Source organism: Pan paniscus, chromosome 16, assembly GCF_029289425.2.
Source record: "Pan paniscus chromosome 16, NHGRI_mPanPan1-v2.0_pri, whole genome shotgun sequence".
Taxonomy (NCBI): domain Eukaryota; kingdom Metazoa; phylum Chordata; class Mammalia; order Primates; family Hominidae; genus Pan; species Pan paniscus.
Window position 1 is genome coordinate 41450600 of NC_073265.2, and position 17661 is coordinate 41468260.

General features: G+C 43.4%; 1 protein-coding gene across 6 annotated transcripts in view; it reads right to left on the bottom strand.

Annotated features, from left to right (window-relative positions):
• The window catches only part of MYO5C (myosin VC), a 101669-nt gene that overhangs the window by 21560 nt on the left and 62448 nt on the right, over nucleotides 1–17661 (bottom strand). For all 6 annotated transcript variants that reach the window (XM_034938763.3, XM_034938764.3, XM_034938762.4 and 3 more), the window contains 9 exons: nucleotides 15324–15504; nucleotides 11582–11675; nucleotides 11218–11281; nucleotides 11044–11124; nucleotides 9687–9867; nucleotides 7304–7397; nucleotides 5904–5967; nucleotides 4664–4832; nucleotides 748–835 (listed from right to left, as the gene is read on the bottom strand). In XM_034938763.3, coding sequence (XP_034794654.3) covers nucleotides 748–835; nucleotides 4664–4832; nucleotides 5904–5967; nucleotides 7304–7397; nucleotides 9687–9867; nucleotides 11044–11124; nucleotides 11218–11281; nucleotides 11582–11675; nucleotides 15324–15504 — 1016 coding nt within the window. The remainder of the gene's footprint in view (nucleotides 1–747; nucleotides 836–4663; nucleotides 4833–5903; nucleotides 5968–7303; nucleotides 7398–9686; nucleotides 9868–11043; nucleotides 11125–11217; nucleotides 11282–11581; nucleotides 11676–15323; nucleotides 15505–17661) is intronic.

Here is a 17661-nt window from a genome sequence, read left to right on the forward strand (position 1 = left end):
CCTGGGCCCTGCTCTCATGGGGCAGACTGCCATTTGTCATTTATTACTGAAGGAAAAGGATCCTCAGTTTGCTTGTGGACATTTCAAATTTGAGGTGAGAGTTGGATAAGTAAGAATAAAGCTGCTCTTCAAAAAGATGAATATAGAAAAAGAAACAAGATACAGCCTTGGCAGTAAGGCTGGGAGGAAGGGGAAAAGGTAATAAAGAATGAAAGAGTGAGAAATGTGAGCAGGAGCTGAACACAGAAAAGTTCAGTGACAGAAGCGGAAGGAGGGAAGAAGGGAGGAGGGTCCCTTTCACAGAGGCTCACGAGGATGCTTTATGTGTGCCGTGCAGTCCATGTTCAGGATGTCTGCTTCTTAGCTCTCTACTTTTCTAATAGAAATTTGGATACTTACTGATCCTACATATGTAACAGGGAGAGAAGGTGAATTTCAAAGCAGTTAATTGAAAACTTGTTCACAATTTCATTTTTTAAAAAAGGGAGCTAACAGAGGAAGAGGTTAATGTGTTAATTATAGGATGTCTCTTGCGAGTACATGAATGTATCTGGTATCATCTGAGTGGGAGGGAGCTGTCTTCCTGACCCAAAGGATCTTTTCGTTAGCCCAGCACTAGGTCACAAACCTCACCACTTGAGAATCATTCCTTTGGGTTTCATAAGCTTTGGACCAGAAAGAAAATAAACACTTGAGTGCATGTTAGCCTTAGCTCAAAAGAATAAGAAAACAAGTATTGTTTCTTACCTTTTCCAATTGTCTTGCTTAGTGTCTTGACTTGATCTTGTAGCTTTTTAATCACTCTGTCTTTCATGTCTAATTCTTCTTCAAGATCCTACAGCAATAAAAAGAAACCAGGATTTAGCTTAGAAGCACTTTAATCTATTTTTTTTTTTGGGGTAACAGCTTTATTGACATACAATTTGCATACCGTACAACTCACCCATTTAAAGTGTAAACTCAAAGGTTTTTTAGTGTAGTCAGAGTTGTGCTACAATCATCATTATTTAATTCCAGAACATTTTATTACTCCAAAAATAAAACTAACCTTTAGTGTCACTCTCTAGTTCCTCATTACCTTCCAGCACCTGGCAACCACTCATCTACTTTCTGTCTCTATGGATTTGCCTATTCTGGATATCTCATATAAATAAATTCATAGAATAGGTTTTGTGTGTGTGTGTCTGGCTTCTTTCACTTAGCATAAGGTTTTCAAAATTCATCCATGTCGTAGCATGTATCAGCATTTCATATATTCGTATGGCTGAATAATATCCTATTGTATGCATATACTACATTTATCTTGCTCTTATTACATAGGAGTGCCCATCATAGAGAATTTAAAAATATGAATGTGGGAAAATGGGCTTTCTAGATTTCAGAAGCTGGAGCTAGAGAAATGTTCAGAGATTTGGGCCTGGTTTTGCCTTTCTTTCCTGATAAGGAGGTGGCCTTGCCCATGCTGAATTTGGCTCAAGAACCAGAAGAGTCCTTGGATACCTAGAAATATTTCCTATAAAGGACATAGTGTTTAAGTTCTTCCACATCTGAGCATTTGACACATATAGAATTCAGGCTTCTCTGACCCAGAAAGACCCACCATGCAGGGTCACTGCAGCTGTGTACCCTCTAGGGACTCTTGGGGCCGAGGGACATTGTGCTGTTTCTACTCTGTGCGGCCACCTCTCTCCCTGCCACCATTCTGTGTCCCTGGCTAGACATGTTAGGAACTCTATTGACCTCAGAAGTGGAGGTGTCAGTACAGCTTCTTCCCTCCAATTCAAGCCCATCTTATAATATATCTAATCAAATGGGTCACCCATCAACCCATAACCCAGAAAAAAACCACTCTTCACATTTTGATTTCATTCCTTTTTTCCCAATATGGTAAATGTACATTTTATAAAATTGGGATCATATTACATGCAAAATTTCAAATCCTACATTTTTCTCTAGTTATACTGCAGACGTTTTCCCATGTCATTGATAATATACTCAAACCATCATTTTAACAGCCAAGTCATATTATATCATACAACAATTTAACCTTTGCTCTATTGTTAGGTATGCATTTGTCTCCTTTGGGTTGCTTTTTTTCTCTATGATTAATAACACTATGATGATCACTCTGAACAAAAATCTTGTCCACATGTTCAAGTATTTACTTAGGATAGAACCTTACAAGTTGTGTTACTGAGTCAAAGGGAATGTACTTTCCAAAGGTTCATGATCCGTACCTTCAAATAAGCCCTCAAGAAAGTTTATACCAATTTATATTCCCAGCAACCATGTATGACAGTGCCCATTTCAAGATGTTCTCTCCAGCAGCATAAGATCTCTATTAATTATTATTATTATTAGTAGTAGTATTTTTAGAGACAGGATTTTGCTCTGTCATCCAGGCTGGAGTGCAGTAGTGTGATCATAGCTCACTGCAGCCTCAATCTCCTGGGCTCAAGCAGTCCTCTTGCCTCAGCCTCCTGAGTAGCCAGAGCTATAGGCATGCACCACTATATATATATTTTTAAAGTTTTCCTTGTAGAGATGGGGTCTCACTACGTTGCCCTGGCTGGTTGAACTCCTGGCCTCAAGTCATACTTCTGCCATGACATCTTAAAGTGCTGGGATTACAGGCATGAGCCACTGTGCCAGGCCCAGGTCTCTGTTAATTTGACAGGCAAAAATAGTACCTAGTTTTGATTTTGAATTTCTTTGATAAATAGTGAAATGATTACTAAAAGTTTTTTTTTTTATCTCTTAATAAGAATTTCTTTTCAGTGACAAAAGAGTCTGGAAAAAAAAAAGAAATTTCTTTGACTCAAAGCATCACATAGTGGTTTGAACAGTGTCACCTTGAAATTCATGTCCAACCCAAACTCCAGAATGTGACTTTATATGGAAATAGGGTCTTTGCAGCTGTGGTAAGCTAAGGGTCAGTATGAGAGGTGGCTACTACAATTTAGGGTGGGCTGTAAATCCAATGCAGGTGTCCTTATAACAGATGGAAAAGAACACAGAGACAGGGAGAAGGCCAGGTGCAGAGAGGCAGAGGCTGGAGTTACACTGTTCCAAACCAAGGAATGCCTGGAGCCCTCTAGAAGCTGGGAGAAGCAAGGAAGGGTTTTCCTTAGAGACTTCAGAGGAGTGTGCCCTGCTGACACCTTGACTTCAGACTTCTGACCTCCATAATTGAGAGAACACATTTCTGTTGTTTTAAAGCACCTGGTTTGTGGTCATTTGTTACAGCAGCCCTGGCAAACTAATACAGATCAGGTCTCATTTGTGGGTAGAATCCGCCGGCTAATGTATAGAGATGATACTCTTGTTGCGTGTCCGTCTGCTTCTATGTAACAGTGAGGCTACTCCAGGTTCAGAAAGAGCTATTGAAATGAGCATGTCAGGCCTGCCAGCTCCCTAGCTCAGCGCACCTGTGGGGAGCAGAGCCAGACACTTGGAGGAGCTCCAGAAGAGGGCGCCAGGACCGAGCTGTGCTCCAGGGCACCAGGAACGAACTCATAAATCCGTCACAATGCACAGGGACAGTCAGAGTAAAGGATCACATGGGATGACATGCGCAGCACACACATGACCCACCCATGTAGCTTCTCCCTGACCGCTGACTCCACTGAGATCCCAGGGGCCCACAGGAGGCAAGGCAAGGCAGCCTCACACATGGACAACAGGCGGTTGCTTCTCTGTTGTAACACGAGGATTCCAGTCTCTGAGAAAGTTGTATCCACCTCAGAAAAGGCAGCTGTCATGTAGGTGTCACTGATTGGAATTTGTTACTTCCTATTAAATGTTAAACTCCTGGAATTTCTCTTTTTGGATGTAACCACTCTTCAAAGTTAAACCCTGACACTCAAAATATGGTTTTCCTCTATCAAGGTTTTCCTGTGAGATTGGAAATGGGGGCCCTGTCAGCAGGGAGAAGGGTACGTGGGCATGTCCACACTGACCCACTGGACTCGTCAGCCCTCCTGCGTTACCCTCTTGGAAGCTGGAAGCTCTCAGGTCTCGAAGGGGCCCGAGAGGGTCCCAGCTCCTAGGAAAGTGGCCTGTCACTTCAGCACTTCTCAGTCTTCTGGGTTCCACACAGCATCACAATTTCAAAATAATTGCTGGGAATTGATGTAAGGTTACACGATTTCATTTTGGTAAGGGCATTTAAAACTCAGAAAAGACCTTAAACACTTTAAAAAAGTTTTTAAGCCTTCCATCGACATCATGATCATTTCATACAAGAACATTTTGACTCTAAAAATTATAGGAAGGCCATACCCCCAGAAGAAAGCATGGGCACTTATATGGGGTGAGTTTTGCTGGGTAAAGCACTCACACGTAGGCCTTGCTATCCTCAGTGTGTTCCAGAGCACAGTGACTCCATCCTGGATGGTGCCGTGCACTGATAGTGCTAGGGAACTACGGCCTGCACCTCTCTGTCTCTCCTCCTTCACCCTCCCCAGGCGGGCCTGTAAGTCCCCAAGGCCTTCCCAAAGCCAACCTCAGAGACCACCTGTCTTTTGGGATAAGAAAACAGACTGCTCTGATGGAAGGACTTTTGGTCTATAGATGTTAATCATATGCTCTAGGTGGCATGTCCCCCCTTTCAGCAACATCTGCACACAGACAGTCTTTATCACCAAGTTAGAAGACTTCTCACCCTGTTTTCCAAAGTGAGCCGGGATGCTTCCTGCCGGAAGTTACACTTGACTTCACTTTCAGTTTCAAATTGTTTCTTCAAGTGGTCACTGGCCTCCTGCATTTCTTGAATCTTATCAATCAGCTTCTCCTTCTCTTTGGTATGTATTTCATTTTGGGCTTCCAAGGCCCTGAGAAAGGGAGGGAGGAATGGCTGGTATCAGTATGACGGTCATGGAGAAGTCACTCACTGTCATAGCAAGTGCTGATATTTCCAAAGATGGAAGAACACCTTGGCCAATTTCTGTGTAAAGCAAATAGTATTCGAATAGGGGTGTCCTTCCAGGGGAAGGAAAAGAGACCAGGACTGGCTGGGATAGAAAACTGTCCATGGACTGCTCTGGTCTCCTTCACCCAATAAGAGTTCCATTCTCCACCCAACCTCAGCCCCACTTACTGTTCCCATGGGACATCCACGCCCACCATACGCTGTGACAGCTAAGCAGTCATCCCCTTTGTGACCAGCCTGGGGACCAGACACTCACAAAGCCAGGGATCAGACAGAAGAGAGGAGGAGAGACCATGAGAAGAGTTCCAAAATGGTGCCTCGCTCCTTTTCCACTACTTTGGGTCCTCATCCTACTGATAAAGTCACATGACTAAAGATGCTCTTGGGGATGTCAAGTGCCCATTTATTATTTTGGAAAAATAAGTGTCTCAACAAGTTGGCAACAAAACAGAACATTCTCCCCACAAGGCTCTGCCAGGGCATGAGGCCCTTTATTGGTCTCGTGATGGAAATTTAGGGGGATTAGCAATGAAGATTTTCCATCAACATGGGCTTTTAATTCTTACCCTAAATAGTCTGCTAATAGAAACCGTCCTCTCTCACACACTCTTATCTGTTGTTTGAACAGATAATTCAAGTGCATGGTATAGCATTTCAAGGGTACAAAAGTGTACGCATACAGTGAAAAGTACATGTCCTCCCCTCCTCTGTGTATCAGTCACCAAGCCTGAAGGCAACTAACTGCCTGGAGGCAACCAATGTTTTGTTCCTTAACAATCTCCCAGAGATGCTGCTGCTGCTGAGTGTGTTGTACATACACATATTTCTTTCCTTCCCATCAGAATGGCAATATGTCATATATATTAATTAGCATCTTGCTTTTTGGCATTAATAACACATCTTGGTATATTCTGCAGTTTCAGAAAAGCATTACACGAGCATGAACTTGAGGTACACACATATTTACACTTACTTTCTTTGGGTTCCTTCCTCCTCTTGACTGCGATGTAACTGATTAGACAATTCTTCTAGTTTTCCTATAATGAGAAGAACTGTCAGTACTTTGGGGGGGCACATATCACTGCATTCTGATTTGGGTTTGGTATTATTTTCAATTTTTAGAGGTCCTAAACTAGGGGTGTCCGATCTTTTGGCTTCTCTGGCCCATATTGGAAGAAGAATTGTCTTGGGCCACATATAAAATACACTAACACTAACAATAGCTGATGAGCTGAAAAACAAAACTGCAAAAAAAATCTCATGTTTTAAGAAAGTTTACGAATTTGTATTGGGCCTCCCTGAAAGCTGTCATGGGCTGCATGTGGCCTATAGGCTGCAGCTTGAACAAGCTTGTCTTAAACTGTATCCAGACAGAGATTAACTTTTATTTGGTCTGAACAATGTTTAAACATTTTTAAACCATCATTTAAAAATTGTAATATTCCACATAAAAATCTGGATTCCTGGGTTTTCTTTAAAAATAGGAATCTCTAGCAATACTGGGCCCACATTCCCACTGGACAACAATCAGTGGAGCTTGGAGGCAGCAGCCTGTTTATTTTTTTGTTTTTTTTCAGAGACAGGATCTCACTCTGTCACCCAGGCTGGAATGCAGTGGCACAACCACGGCTCACTTCAGCCATCACCTCCCGGGCTCAAGTAATCCTTCCACTTCAGTCTCCCACATAGCTGGGACTACAGGCGCATACTGCCAAGCCTGACTTATTTTAAAAAAATTTTTGGGCTGGGTTCAGTAGCTCATGGCTGTAATCCCAGAACTTCGGGAAGCCAAGGTAGGCGGATCACCTGAGGCCAGGAGCTCAAGACCAACCTGGCCAACATGGCGAAACCCCATCTCTACTAAAAATACAAAAAAAAAAAAAAATTAGCTGGGTGTGGTGGTGGGTGCCTGTAATTTGATATACTCAGGAGGCTGAGGCAGGAGAATCGCTTGAACCCGGGAGGCGGAGGCTCCAGTGAGCCGAAATCGCACCATTGCACTCTAGCCTGGGCAAGGGCGAAACTCAGTCTCAAAAAAAAAAAAAAAAAAAAAATTTTTTTGTAGAGATGAGGTTTCATCATATTGCCCAGACTGGTCTCAAACTCGAACTCCTGGCCTTAAATGATCCACCCATCACCGCTTCCCAAAGTGCTGGGATTACAGGTGTAAGCCACTGCACTCAGCCTGCACCTCCTTTAAATGTCCTACATACCTTCCCATATCTTTCAACTAGCCCCCTTCTCACATTTGTTACCTGCCCAGCCCCCTAGAGAACCAGAGTTTAAAACCCCTGAGTACAAGGACATTTCAATGTCATTTCCGGGGTACAGGAAACCGTTTTCTAAAAGCAGGTTAATGAGGGTTTCAGTTACCTTTCATTTTCTCAGCTTGTTCATTCAGGCGGATTTCAAGATCTTGCTTCTGTTTCTCCAATTCTGAAATTTGCTGTTTAAAGTCTGGGATCATCTTTAGAGAAGAATTAGAAATATTAGAATATAAAATACTTTGATCTATGAACTTTAAAATCTTAGAAGCAAACTGAACTATCTTGGTGTTCAGCCTGCAGAACAGATAGCTGTGTAAAAGAGCTAGCCATGACATTAGACTGGATTAACATTTTTTTTTAACCTCAAAACCTATATAGTCTCAGGAAACACCAGTATGCTCAGAGGAAGCAGTTCTCACACAGCTACGACAGGGAGAGAAGGATGTGTACATGTATAGAAATCCTATGCTGAGTTGAGGGAGGAATTAGGTGAAGAAATGGCAGCCAGCGTCTTTGGTCCAAGCCCAGAGCCATCGTCTCCTCATCTAGGAACAGGAAAAGCCATCTCAAAGGGTCCCACTGCAACTTTTGAATTCAAGGACATGCACTGCTCTGTTAGTGGAGGTCTGGAATCACCCGGTAAGTTTCTCAATCCTTTGTCCCTATCTGTATATTTCTTTACATGTCCATCGCCTCCACCCCTAGTTAGGTTAAAACAGGGTTTTTTTTCCTTCCCCAAGTTTATAAACACGCTCATTTTAAAACTGAGTGGCTGAGATCCAGGCCTCTGAAGTCTAAATGAAGAATACAGACAGCCCCTGATTTACGATGGCTCAACTTACTGTTTTTCGAGTTTGTGATGGTGTGAAAGTGATATGCATTTAGTAGAAACCATACTTCAAGTACCCATTCAACTATTCTGTGTTTCACTTTCAGTATAGTATTTGATAAATTACATGAGACACTCAACACTTTATTATAAAAATAGGCTTTGTGTTAGATGATTTTGCCCAAGTACAGGCTAATGTAAGCATTCTGAGCACATTTAAGGCAGGCTGGGCTAAGCTACGATGCTTGGTAGGTTAGGTGTATTATATGCATTTTCAACTTACAATACAATACTTCCAGCATACGATGGGTTTATTGGGACGTAGCCCCATGGTAAGCTGAGGAGCATCTGTACTTGTTTGAATGTGCAATTGGGTCTCACTGCAAATTCCTCATTAAAGTTTCATCCAAGGAATAAACAAAGATGTAAAGGTCCCCCACTACCGTTCCCTGTGTCCACCCCTGGTCCTCAACTGCTGCTACAGCCCCGAGATTTCCTAACACTCTCAGTTTAGGGAGAGGAGGGGGTAGTAAGGAAGTAGGGGAGCAGCAGCCAGTGAGGCGGGACAAGAATGCTGGGAGAGCGGGGCGTCCTGGAAGCCAAGAGAACAAGGCGGAGAGGGCAAGATTAGTATCGCCAGAGGCTGCTGAGACACTGAGTAAGATGAGGGTGCAAAGGAACCCTTAGTGCTCAGCTCTGTGCAGGCAGAGTCAGCCAGTGGTGGGGACACACGACAGAATGGGGTGGTGGGCAGTGAATGGGAGGTGTGCGGAGGAAGTATGCCTAGAGGGTCTTTGTAAGTGTGACTAAGTCCCCAAAGAAATGGGTGATGGCCACAGCAGTGTGGGGTTAAGACAGAGATGGCTTTTTGAATGAGGAGATTCCTAAAGCATTTCTCCAGGCCAGTAGGCATGAGTTGGAAGAAAGAATGAGACAAATGCAGTGGCTAGGAATGCACGTCATGGAAGAGGAGGCCCTTGAAAAGGTGAGATTTGAAGGCCGGGCATGGTGGCTTATGCCACTTTGGGAGGCTGAGGCAGGCGGATCACGAGGTCAGGAGTTCGAGACTAGCCTTGCCCACATAGTGAAACCCTGTCTCTACTAAAAATGCAAAATTAGCTGAGCGTGGTGGTGGGCGCCTGTAATCCCAGCTACTCGGGAGGCTGAGGCAGGAGAATTGCTTGAACCTGGGAGGCGGAGGTTGCAGTGAGCTGAGATCATGCCATTGCACTCCAGCCTGGGCAATAGAGTGAGACTTCATCTCAAAAAAAAAAAAAAAAAAAAGTGAGATTTCAGGCATGAGCAGGACTGGCCTTCTGACACACTCCTGTCTCAAGAGCTACCCTTCAATTTTGTGGTCACTTTCCAAGGGGTTAGGGCTTGATTTAAATATACAGGCTTTAAAACATACACACTTACGTGCACACACAGACAATCACAGCACCTGCAGCCATCCTGTGGTGAACACACACACTCTTGTATCAGAGTGCTCTCTGGTCTGCAGTCATTTTATAGTTTAATCACCAGACCAAGTTATTTCACTTCTGGAAAAAGCAATTTATATCCACTCTTTTACTGCCAAGAAACTGAATTTGACTCCACTGACAAAGAACAACTCTAGTATGATGGCCACGACTGGGGCCCCTGGCTGAGACCATACCATGTTCTCTGATGTTAGCCTGGTAACTTCATGACGGATGCTTTCATTGATGTCATTTTCTTCTCTGAATAACTTCTGCAGGTGGTTGATTTCTTGACTGAGATGCACCACTTTGAAGTTCAAAGCTTCAATCTCCTTTTCATAGCAATCCTTCTGAGACTGGAAATGGCTCTCCAAAACACTATTAAAGGAGGGGTCAAGAAATAAACCACATGGCCTTTGTTCTGTTTTATGGACTGCTGGGAGGCAGTTATGAAGACCCACAACAAGAGCCGTGCACGAAGTACATCAGGTTTACTTATGCACTCACGGTTACAGGCTACAGAATCAGGAATGCCTAATTATAAAATCTTCTAGCTAGTTAGGAAGCATTATGTGGGGGTTAATATGTAGTTAACAATGAAGAAAATTCTAGAAGTTATTATATTTTTACACTCTTAATAGTTTAAAAAATACTGGCCAGACGCAGAGGCTCATGCCTGTAATCCCAGGATTTTGGGAGGCCGAGGTGGGTGGATCACTTGAGGTCAGGAGTTTGAGACCAGCCTAGACAACATGGTGAAACCCCGTCTCTACTAAAAATACAAAAATTAGCCAGGTGTGGTAGTGCATGCCGGTAGTTCCAGCTACTTGGGAGGCTGAGGCACGCAAATCGCTTGAAACCTGGAGGTGGAGGTTGCGGTGAGCCAAGATCTTGCCACTGCACTCCAGCCTGGGTAACAGAGTGAGACTCCATCTCAAAAACAAAACAAAACAAAACATGTTCTGTATGATACTACAGTTGTGGATACGAGTCATTATACATTTGTCAAAACCTACAGAATGTACACCAAGAGTGAACTCTAATGTAAACTATAGACTTGAGGTGACAGTGGCGTGTCAGTGTTGGTTCACCAGTCATAGTAAACACATCACTGTGGTTTGGGAAGTTGATAGTGGGGGAGGTTGTGTGTGTGTGGTGACAGGGATATATGGGAACTCTCTGTATTTCTGCTCAACTTTGATGTGAACCTAAAACTGCTGTGAAAAATAAAGTTTATTAATTTAAATAAATGCAGCACATGCCTTAAATTTAAATGTATCTACATATCTCTGGCAACACTAACTAACTTATTTGATAATCAGTTTTCACTGTATGGGTTATGGGATTTTTTACTAGGCATTTTATCCCACAAAGAGATTGCTCTTCATGAATAAGCTAATTGCTTACTTCTCAGAGAAATATTTCTAGTGGTTATTCAGTCATTCTACTATAAGGAATTTGTGTATCAATCTATGTAAGGTAAACTTTGGACTTTCCAATAGTCTATTTATTATCTCTGAAAAATAAAGAAGATCCCTGAGGAGAATTTCTAACCGTGTTGCTTTCTTTAGTCCTTCATAAGCAAACCAAAGTTCTCCATCCTCATTTAAATGTTCCAGATCTTCCACAGAGAGCCTGCAAAATAAGGAAGATAAGAAAATCTATCATCTCTGTCACGTTTTACATGTTTACATGTCTTAAAATGTTTGATAATGCAAAAATGATTACCTGCTTCTTACATCTTCAATGTCATAGCTTTCGAGAAGTTGTTTGGTGATCTCTGACATCTTTTCTGAAAGGGAAAGGCAGAGCTGTATACATTACATTTGTGGATGATTTATCTTTTCCCATTCCCTTTCCAGGGCCCAGTTTTCTAGCTTCACAGTCTCCAGCTAAATAACTCACCAGCTATCCAATCAACCAACTAACCAATCTTCCAGGTATTCAACCAACTAGCTATTCAACCTATCAACTAAGCAATCTACCATATGTCCAACCAAATTCATACCAAAGGACACGTTTCCTTAGCAGCGACACAGCTATGATAAATTCAGTCTGCACCCATGGACTAAGAGACTCATATTTTTATTACCTCTCATTTCCCGTTTTTGTGACTGCACATGTTTCTCCACATCTATCTTCTGTGCCTGAAGTAGTTCTATCTCTTTTTCGAACTCAGAGATTGTCTGAATCACAGCAATGACGGAATCAGGTAAAGAAAAAACAACGATTATGCTTTATATAAGACAAAGGGAACACAATTATGGCGTTGCATGTCTATGCGAGACATCCTCACTGCAGTTTCTTTCTTAGCTAAAATCTTGTTAAACCATCACTGCCTACACAGCTTGGCCTTGAAGCATGCTTAACTACTCAAAATGCCAGATCTAATGGGTTGTATCAGTAGAATTAACTTCCCTGGGCCAGGCACGGTGGCTCACACCTGTAATCCCAGCACTTTGGGAGGCTGAGGCGGGTGGATCACCTGAGTTCAGGAGTTTGAGACCAGCCTGACCAACATGGTAAAATCCCATCTCTACTAAAAATACAAAAATTAGCCAGGCATGGTGGCAGATGCCTGTAATCCTAGCTACTTGGGAGGCTGAGGCAGGAGAATCGCTTGAACCCAGGAGGCAGAGGTTTTAGTGAGCTGAGACTGCACCATTGCACTCCAGCCTGGGGAACAAGAGCAAAACTCCACCTCGAAAAAAAAAAAATTAACTTCCCTGTTACATAAAGAAAAAAAAAATACCTACTATAATCTTGGGGTTACATAAAGAAAAAAAAAATACCTACTATAATCTTGGGGTGGGGTGGGACAGGGGGAAGACTGAGAAAGGTAAAATCACAGGGGCTAAAATTCTCTTTTAATGGATAATAAAATATTGAGTGCAAGGACATGGGCAAAGTTGCCACCTTCATAACTGTGGGTTTTGGCTTCAGCTCGGCTTAGATGTGGAGCAGTGGCAGAGACTGGTGAGTCCAGGAGGTCTGGGAGTTAGCTGGCTGTTGGGAAGGAGGTGGCCTGGGCAGCTCTGGTTGTGGGGAAGAGGCAGTATTCTGCCTTTATTCTCCCTTGTGAGCTCAGCTTGAATAAGAATCACAGGTCTGTGCTTTTGCTTTTGTATCTGAGGGAGATATAAGGACTTTCAGGGACAGCAGAGGTGAATAAACTCTCCTTGATATTTTTTCAGTTACCCTGAGTATTTAAGGGCTCCAGCCCGTTTCTACAGAGAGTAAGCAGGAGAATCAAACTGATATGTGCTGAGCACTTTACCTAGAAGACCTAATCCTCCTAACAGGCCTATGAGGTAAGTAGAGTGATCTTTTCTCAATTAGCAAACAGCAGCTACATTTAACTGAAGGCTGACTGGCACGTTCAGGGTCACATGCCAGGTTTATGGGGGACTCAGGACTATCCAAATCCTGAAGGCCATGCTTTTCTTTGTAATGTTTCAGTAAATGTTCCAAGTCAGATTTGCATTTACTTAGGCTTTTAAGACTGACTATAACACATATAACTTGATGATCATGAGTTATTTTCTTTGAAAACCAGAGTAGGCTGGGCACGGTGGCTCACGCCTGTAATCTCAGCACTTTGGGAGGCTAGTGCGGGTGGATCACCTGAGGTCAGGACTTCAGGACCAGCCTGGCCAACATGGTGAAACCCTGTCTCTACTAAAAATACAAAAAAAAATTAGCCAGGTGTGGTGGCAGATGCCTGTAATCCCAGCTACCTGGGAGGCTGAGGCATGAGAATCGCTTGAACCTGGGAGGCAGGTTGCAGTGAGCCAAGATGGTGCCATTGCACTCCAGCCTGGGTGACAAGAGCAAAACTCTGTCTCAAAAAAAACCCAAAAAACAAAACACAAAAACCCAGAGTAATTTTTTTTTTTCTTTTTTTTTGAGACGGAGTCTCGCTCTGTCACCCAGGCTGGAGTTCAGTGGTGCAATCTCGGCTCACTGCAACCTCCACCTCCCAGGTTCAAGCGACTCTCCTGCCTCAGCCTCCCGAGTAGCTGGGACTACAGGTGTGTGCTACCTCGCCCGGCTAATTTTTTTTTTTTTTTTCTAGTAGAGACGGGGTTTCACCGTGTTAACTAGGATGGTCTTGATCTCCTGACCTCGTGATCCGCCCACCTCAGTCTCCCAAAGTGCTGGGATTACAGGCCTGAGCCACCGCGCCCAGCCCCAAGTAATCTTAATAGATCACATTGGAGAGTGAACCAGTCTTAGCTACCAAAGAGGAAGTGAGTGACACCTACTGGTACCTCTCTGCAAGCGCAGTCTCACAAGTTCCTACATTTAAGATACAGACCTCAGACCTCAGCCAGATGACAGGACTCCCACAGACTGACATCAGGCTCATGTGGCTGCTAAGAGTGAAGCAGTCACAGGAATGAAAGTGACCCTTCCTGATCATGTGGTCTGACCTCCTACTTTTAAACAATAGGGGACGGGGCCCAGAAAAGACAGACACTTCAGTTGTGGAATTCAGTGGCCACCCGGATGCAATTCCAAAAGCTCTTCTAAACCACGCATGGCTAGTTCATGACAATTACAGAGACTATTTCCATAATCCTACAAATACTCTACTAATATGTATTTCACATATTTAGTAGAAGCTTAAAAGCTTTCCAACTTAATGATGAAATGTCTTACATTTAAGAACGTAGGTACACTCAGGTTTAACTTTTCTGGTAGGGAAACAATTCACTTAAGCCTTGATTGTCCAAGCATGGATCATTACTTCATCCATTCATTCATTTTTCTCAAGAGCATTTTATTAAATTGCCCAGGAATATTTATATATTTTTAATGACAAATACAGGTAACAATTTTTTTTTTTTTTTTTTTTTTTTTGAGACGGAGTCTCGGTCTGTCGCCCAGGCTGGAGTGCAGTGGCGCGATCTCGGCTCACTGCAACCTCCGCCTCCCAGGTTCAAGCAATTCTCCTGCCTCAGCCTCCTGAGTAGCTGGGATTACAGGCACCTGCCACCACGCCCAGCCAATTTTTGTATTTTTAGTAGAGACAGGGTTTCACCATGTTGGTCAGGCTGGTCTAGAACCCCTGACCTCATGATCCACCTGCCTTGGCCTCCCAAAGTGCTGGGATTACAGGCGTGAGCCACCATGCCCGGCAGGTAACAATACTTTTATATATGATTATGGAGTTTTAAAAATTCTATGTGATTTTTCCTTCTCAGCTTTATAAAAATTTACTTAAAAATTTCTACCATTGAAAATTTATAGCTTTATTGATGTTATAATTTATGAACATATTGTGGAATAATTCAAGCTGATTAACATGTTATCACCTCAAATACTTGTCATTTTTTGTGGTGAGAACATTTAAGATTTACTCACAGCAATTTTGAATGTACAATATGCTCTTATTAACTACATTCACCACACTGTGCATTGGATAATTGTTTTAGTAAATTTTCTAATGACAGTTTAAATGAAAGATTTTGATAATAAGGTAACTTAACTTTAATGCAGGTGTTTATAGATTTATAGTGATGGATTATATAATAAGGATTCACCTCAATTTACAGTCTAATTTGGGAGTATTCTCTACATCGACATATTTAAATAACTTTACATAAATGTAATTTCAAAAAAGTTAGAAAGTTGACTTTTAAAATATGGAATACAATGATTGCTAAATCAAAGGCAGCCTGGAGGTGCACAGTTGGAAGGACTGAAGGAATCAGGCTCCAGTTGCCTGTGGCCTTTACACAGATGCTTTTAGCTGTCTAATCTGTGGGAACTTGGAATTGCAATCAAATGACGTAACCAGAGGGCGGGGCTGAACGTGAGAGCCGCTCTACCTTGACCTGCTTGCTCAGGCGGGCCACTTCCGCCTTCAAGCCATCAGAAGTGAGGTGCTCCTCCTCCACCAGGTGTTGGAGTTGCATCTTCTCATCCTTGAGAGCTTTAATTTCTTCTTTCAAAGACTGAATCTGCTTCTCATAGTCTTGTGTTTTCAGTTCAAAACTTTTTTCAAGAAGCCTAGGCAGCAAAAGAAGAAAATAATTTAGAGCTGAGCATGGTGGCTGAAACCTGTAATCCCAGCACTTTGGGAGGCCAAGGCAGGTGGATCCCTTGAGCCCAGGAGTTCGAGACTAGCCTGGGCAACAAGAGAGACCCCGTCCCCACTAAAAATACAAAAATTAGTCAGGTGTGGTGGAGCACGCCTGTAGTCCCAGCTACCCAGGAGGCTGAGGTGGATGAATCGCTTGAGCCCAGGAGGTCCAGGCTGCAGTGAGCTGAGATCGTGCCACTGCACTTCAATCTGGGTGACAGAGTGAGACCCTCCCCACAACACCCCCTAAAAAAGAAGAAAATAATTTAGAATTGTCTCTACAGTCTTTACTTTGAATTAGAATACATCATTTTGAAAACAACAAGAGGAGACAAGTTAATTAGAACCTACTGTGACAGTTCCAGCAGGTAATGGCCTTATTTTTAGCAAACTGTTTCCTCTTCCCTTAGGTTAAAGACAACTTCTTACACCTCCTGATTTGAAAGGTGTGGCTTTACAGTGATCACGCACAGGGCACACTGGCTAGGGAGGCTGAACTTAAAAGACACACTGGGTTTTGGGGCACTGTATTCCCAACCCCCCGGGTTCCATGCAGTCCCCTGGAAGGGCCAGTTTCCTTCAGCGAATACCTTGGCGTGCTCTGCTAAGTCCTGGCTCCTTCCTCGTTCCAAGGATCCTGCTGGAGGTTTGTCTGATCCTAAACAGAGCTATCTGCTATGTCCAGGGGTCTAGCCCTTCAAAAATTCTAGAATAAATGGCAGCAAATCCACGTGCCCAAAAGTGCATGTAAATCCAACTGCTCTAGAAGGTTGCTCAATTAAAAATTTGATGATTAACTAAGAAAATAATTGAAAAGAGATATATAACCTAGACAAGCCCAACACAGCCCACAGGGGCCCTTGAAGCAGTGCCAGGAGCTCTATGAGTTTACTAAATGATTCTACCTGCTGAGCTGTCATTTCAGTTCCTTTTATAACTTGCTTTTATAGCACAAAGGGGAAAACTCTGAGAAAGAGAGCCACATTCCTAATAAATTTGTTTGATTTCTTTTTTATAATTTTTTTTTTTTTTTTTTTGCGATGGAGTTTTGCTCTTTTACCCAGGCTGGAGTGAACTTCAGTGGCATGATCTCAGCTCACTGCAACCTCCGCCCCCCGGGTTCAAGTGATTCTCCTGCCTCAGCCTCCCGAGTAGCTGGGATTATAAGGTGCCCATCACCACACCCAGCTAATGTTTGTATTTTTAGTAGAGATGGGGTTTTGCCATGTTGGCCAGACTGGTCTCAAACTCCTGACCTCAGGTGATCTGCCCGCCTTGGCCTCCCAAAGTGCTGGGATTACAGGCGTGAGCACTGCACATAACCTCTTTTTTCTACAGATATTAACGAACTTTGTTTCCAGGTTTTTTAAAAAAAAAAACTGCAGTGCTCCCAAGAGACCAGTAAAATGCCTTTGAAAAAGGAAAAGGCAACCAGAAGTCTTCCTTTTTTTTTTTTTGGAGACAGGGTCTCACTCTGTCGCCCAGGCAGGAGTGCGGTGGTGCAATCTCAGCTCATTGAAACCTCCGCCTCCCGGTTTCAAGTGATTCTCCTGCCTCAGCCTCCCAAGTAGCTGGGATTACAGGCATCTGCCACCACGCCCAGCCACTTTTTGTATTTTTAGTAGATACGGGGTTTCACCATGTTGGCCAGCCTGGTCTCAAACTCCTGACTGACCTCAGGTGATCTGCCCACCTTGGCCTCCCAAAGTGCTGGGATTACAGGTGTGAGCCAGTACGCCTGGCCCAGAAGTCTTATGTAAAAAGAATCTTAGACCCACAGCCTGAGCTGGTCAGGAGGGTGCCCACAGACTGCAGGCCTCTTGGAGCCTCCTGAGAATTTTGACAGGGGCCAGGAATTCCCCCCTTGGCTGACCAGGGACTAAACCAAGCTACAGATGAGTGCTAATGAGGAGGCAGAACACGGGCCTAGAGAGGGTGAAGAGTTTTACTCCCTTCACTGGCCTGCCTCGCCCTGACCCAGTTAGGATTGCAAACAGCCCAAAATGACCTGGCCTCAGCCTGGCTCTCCAAGACCCCTGCTTGAAATGATCACTCCCAAGTGGTCCCTGCACGTGGACAGATGC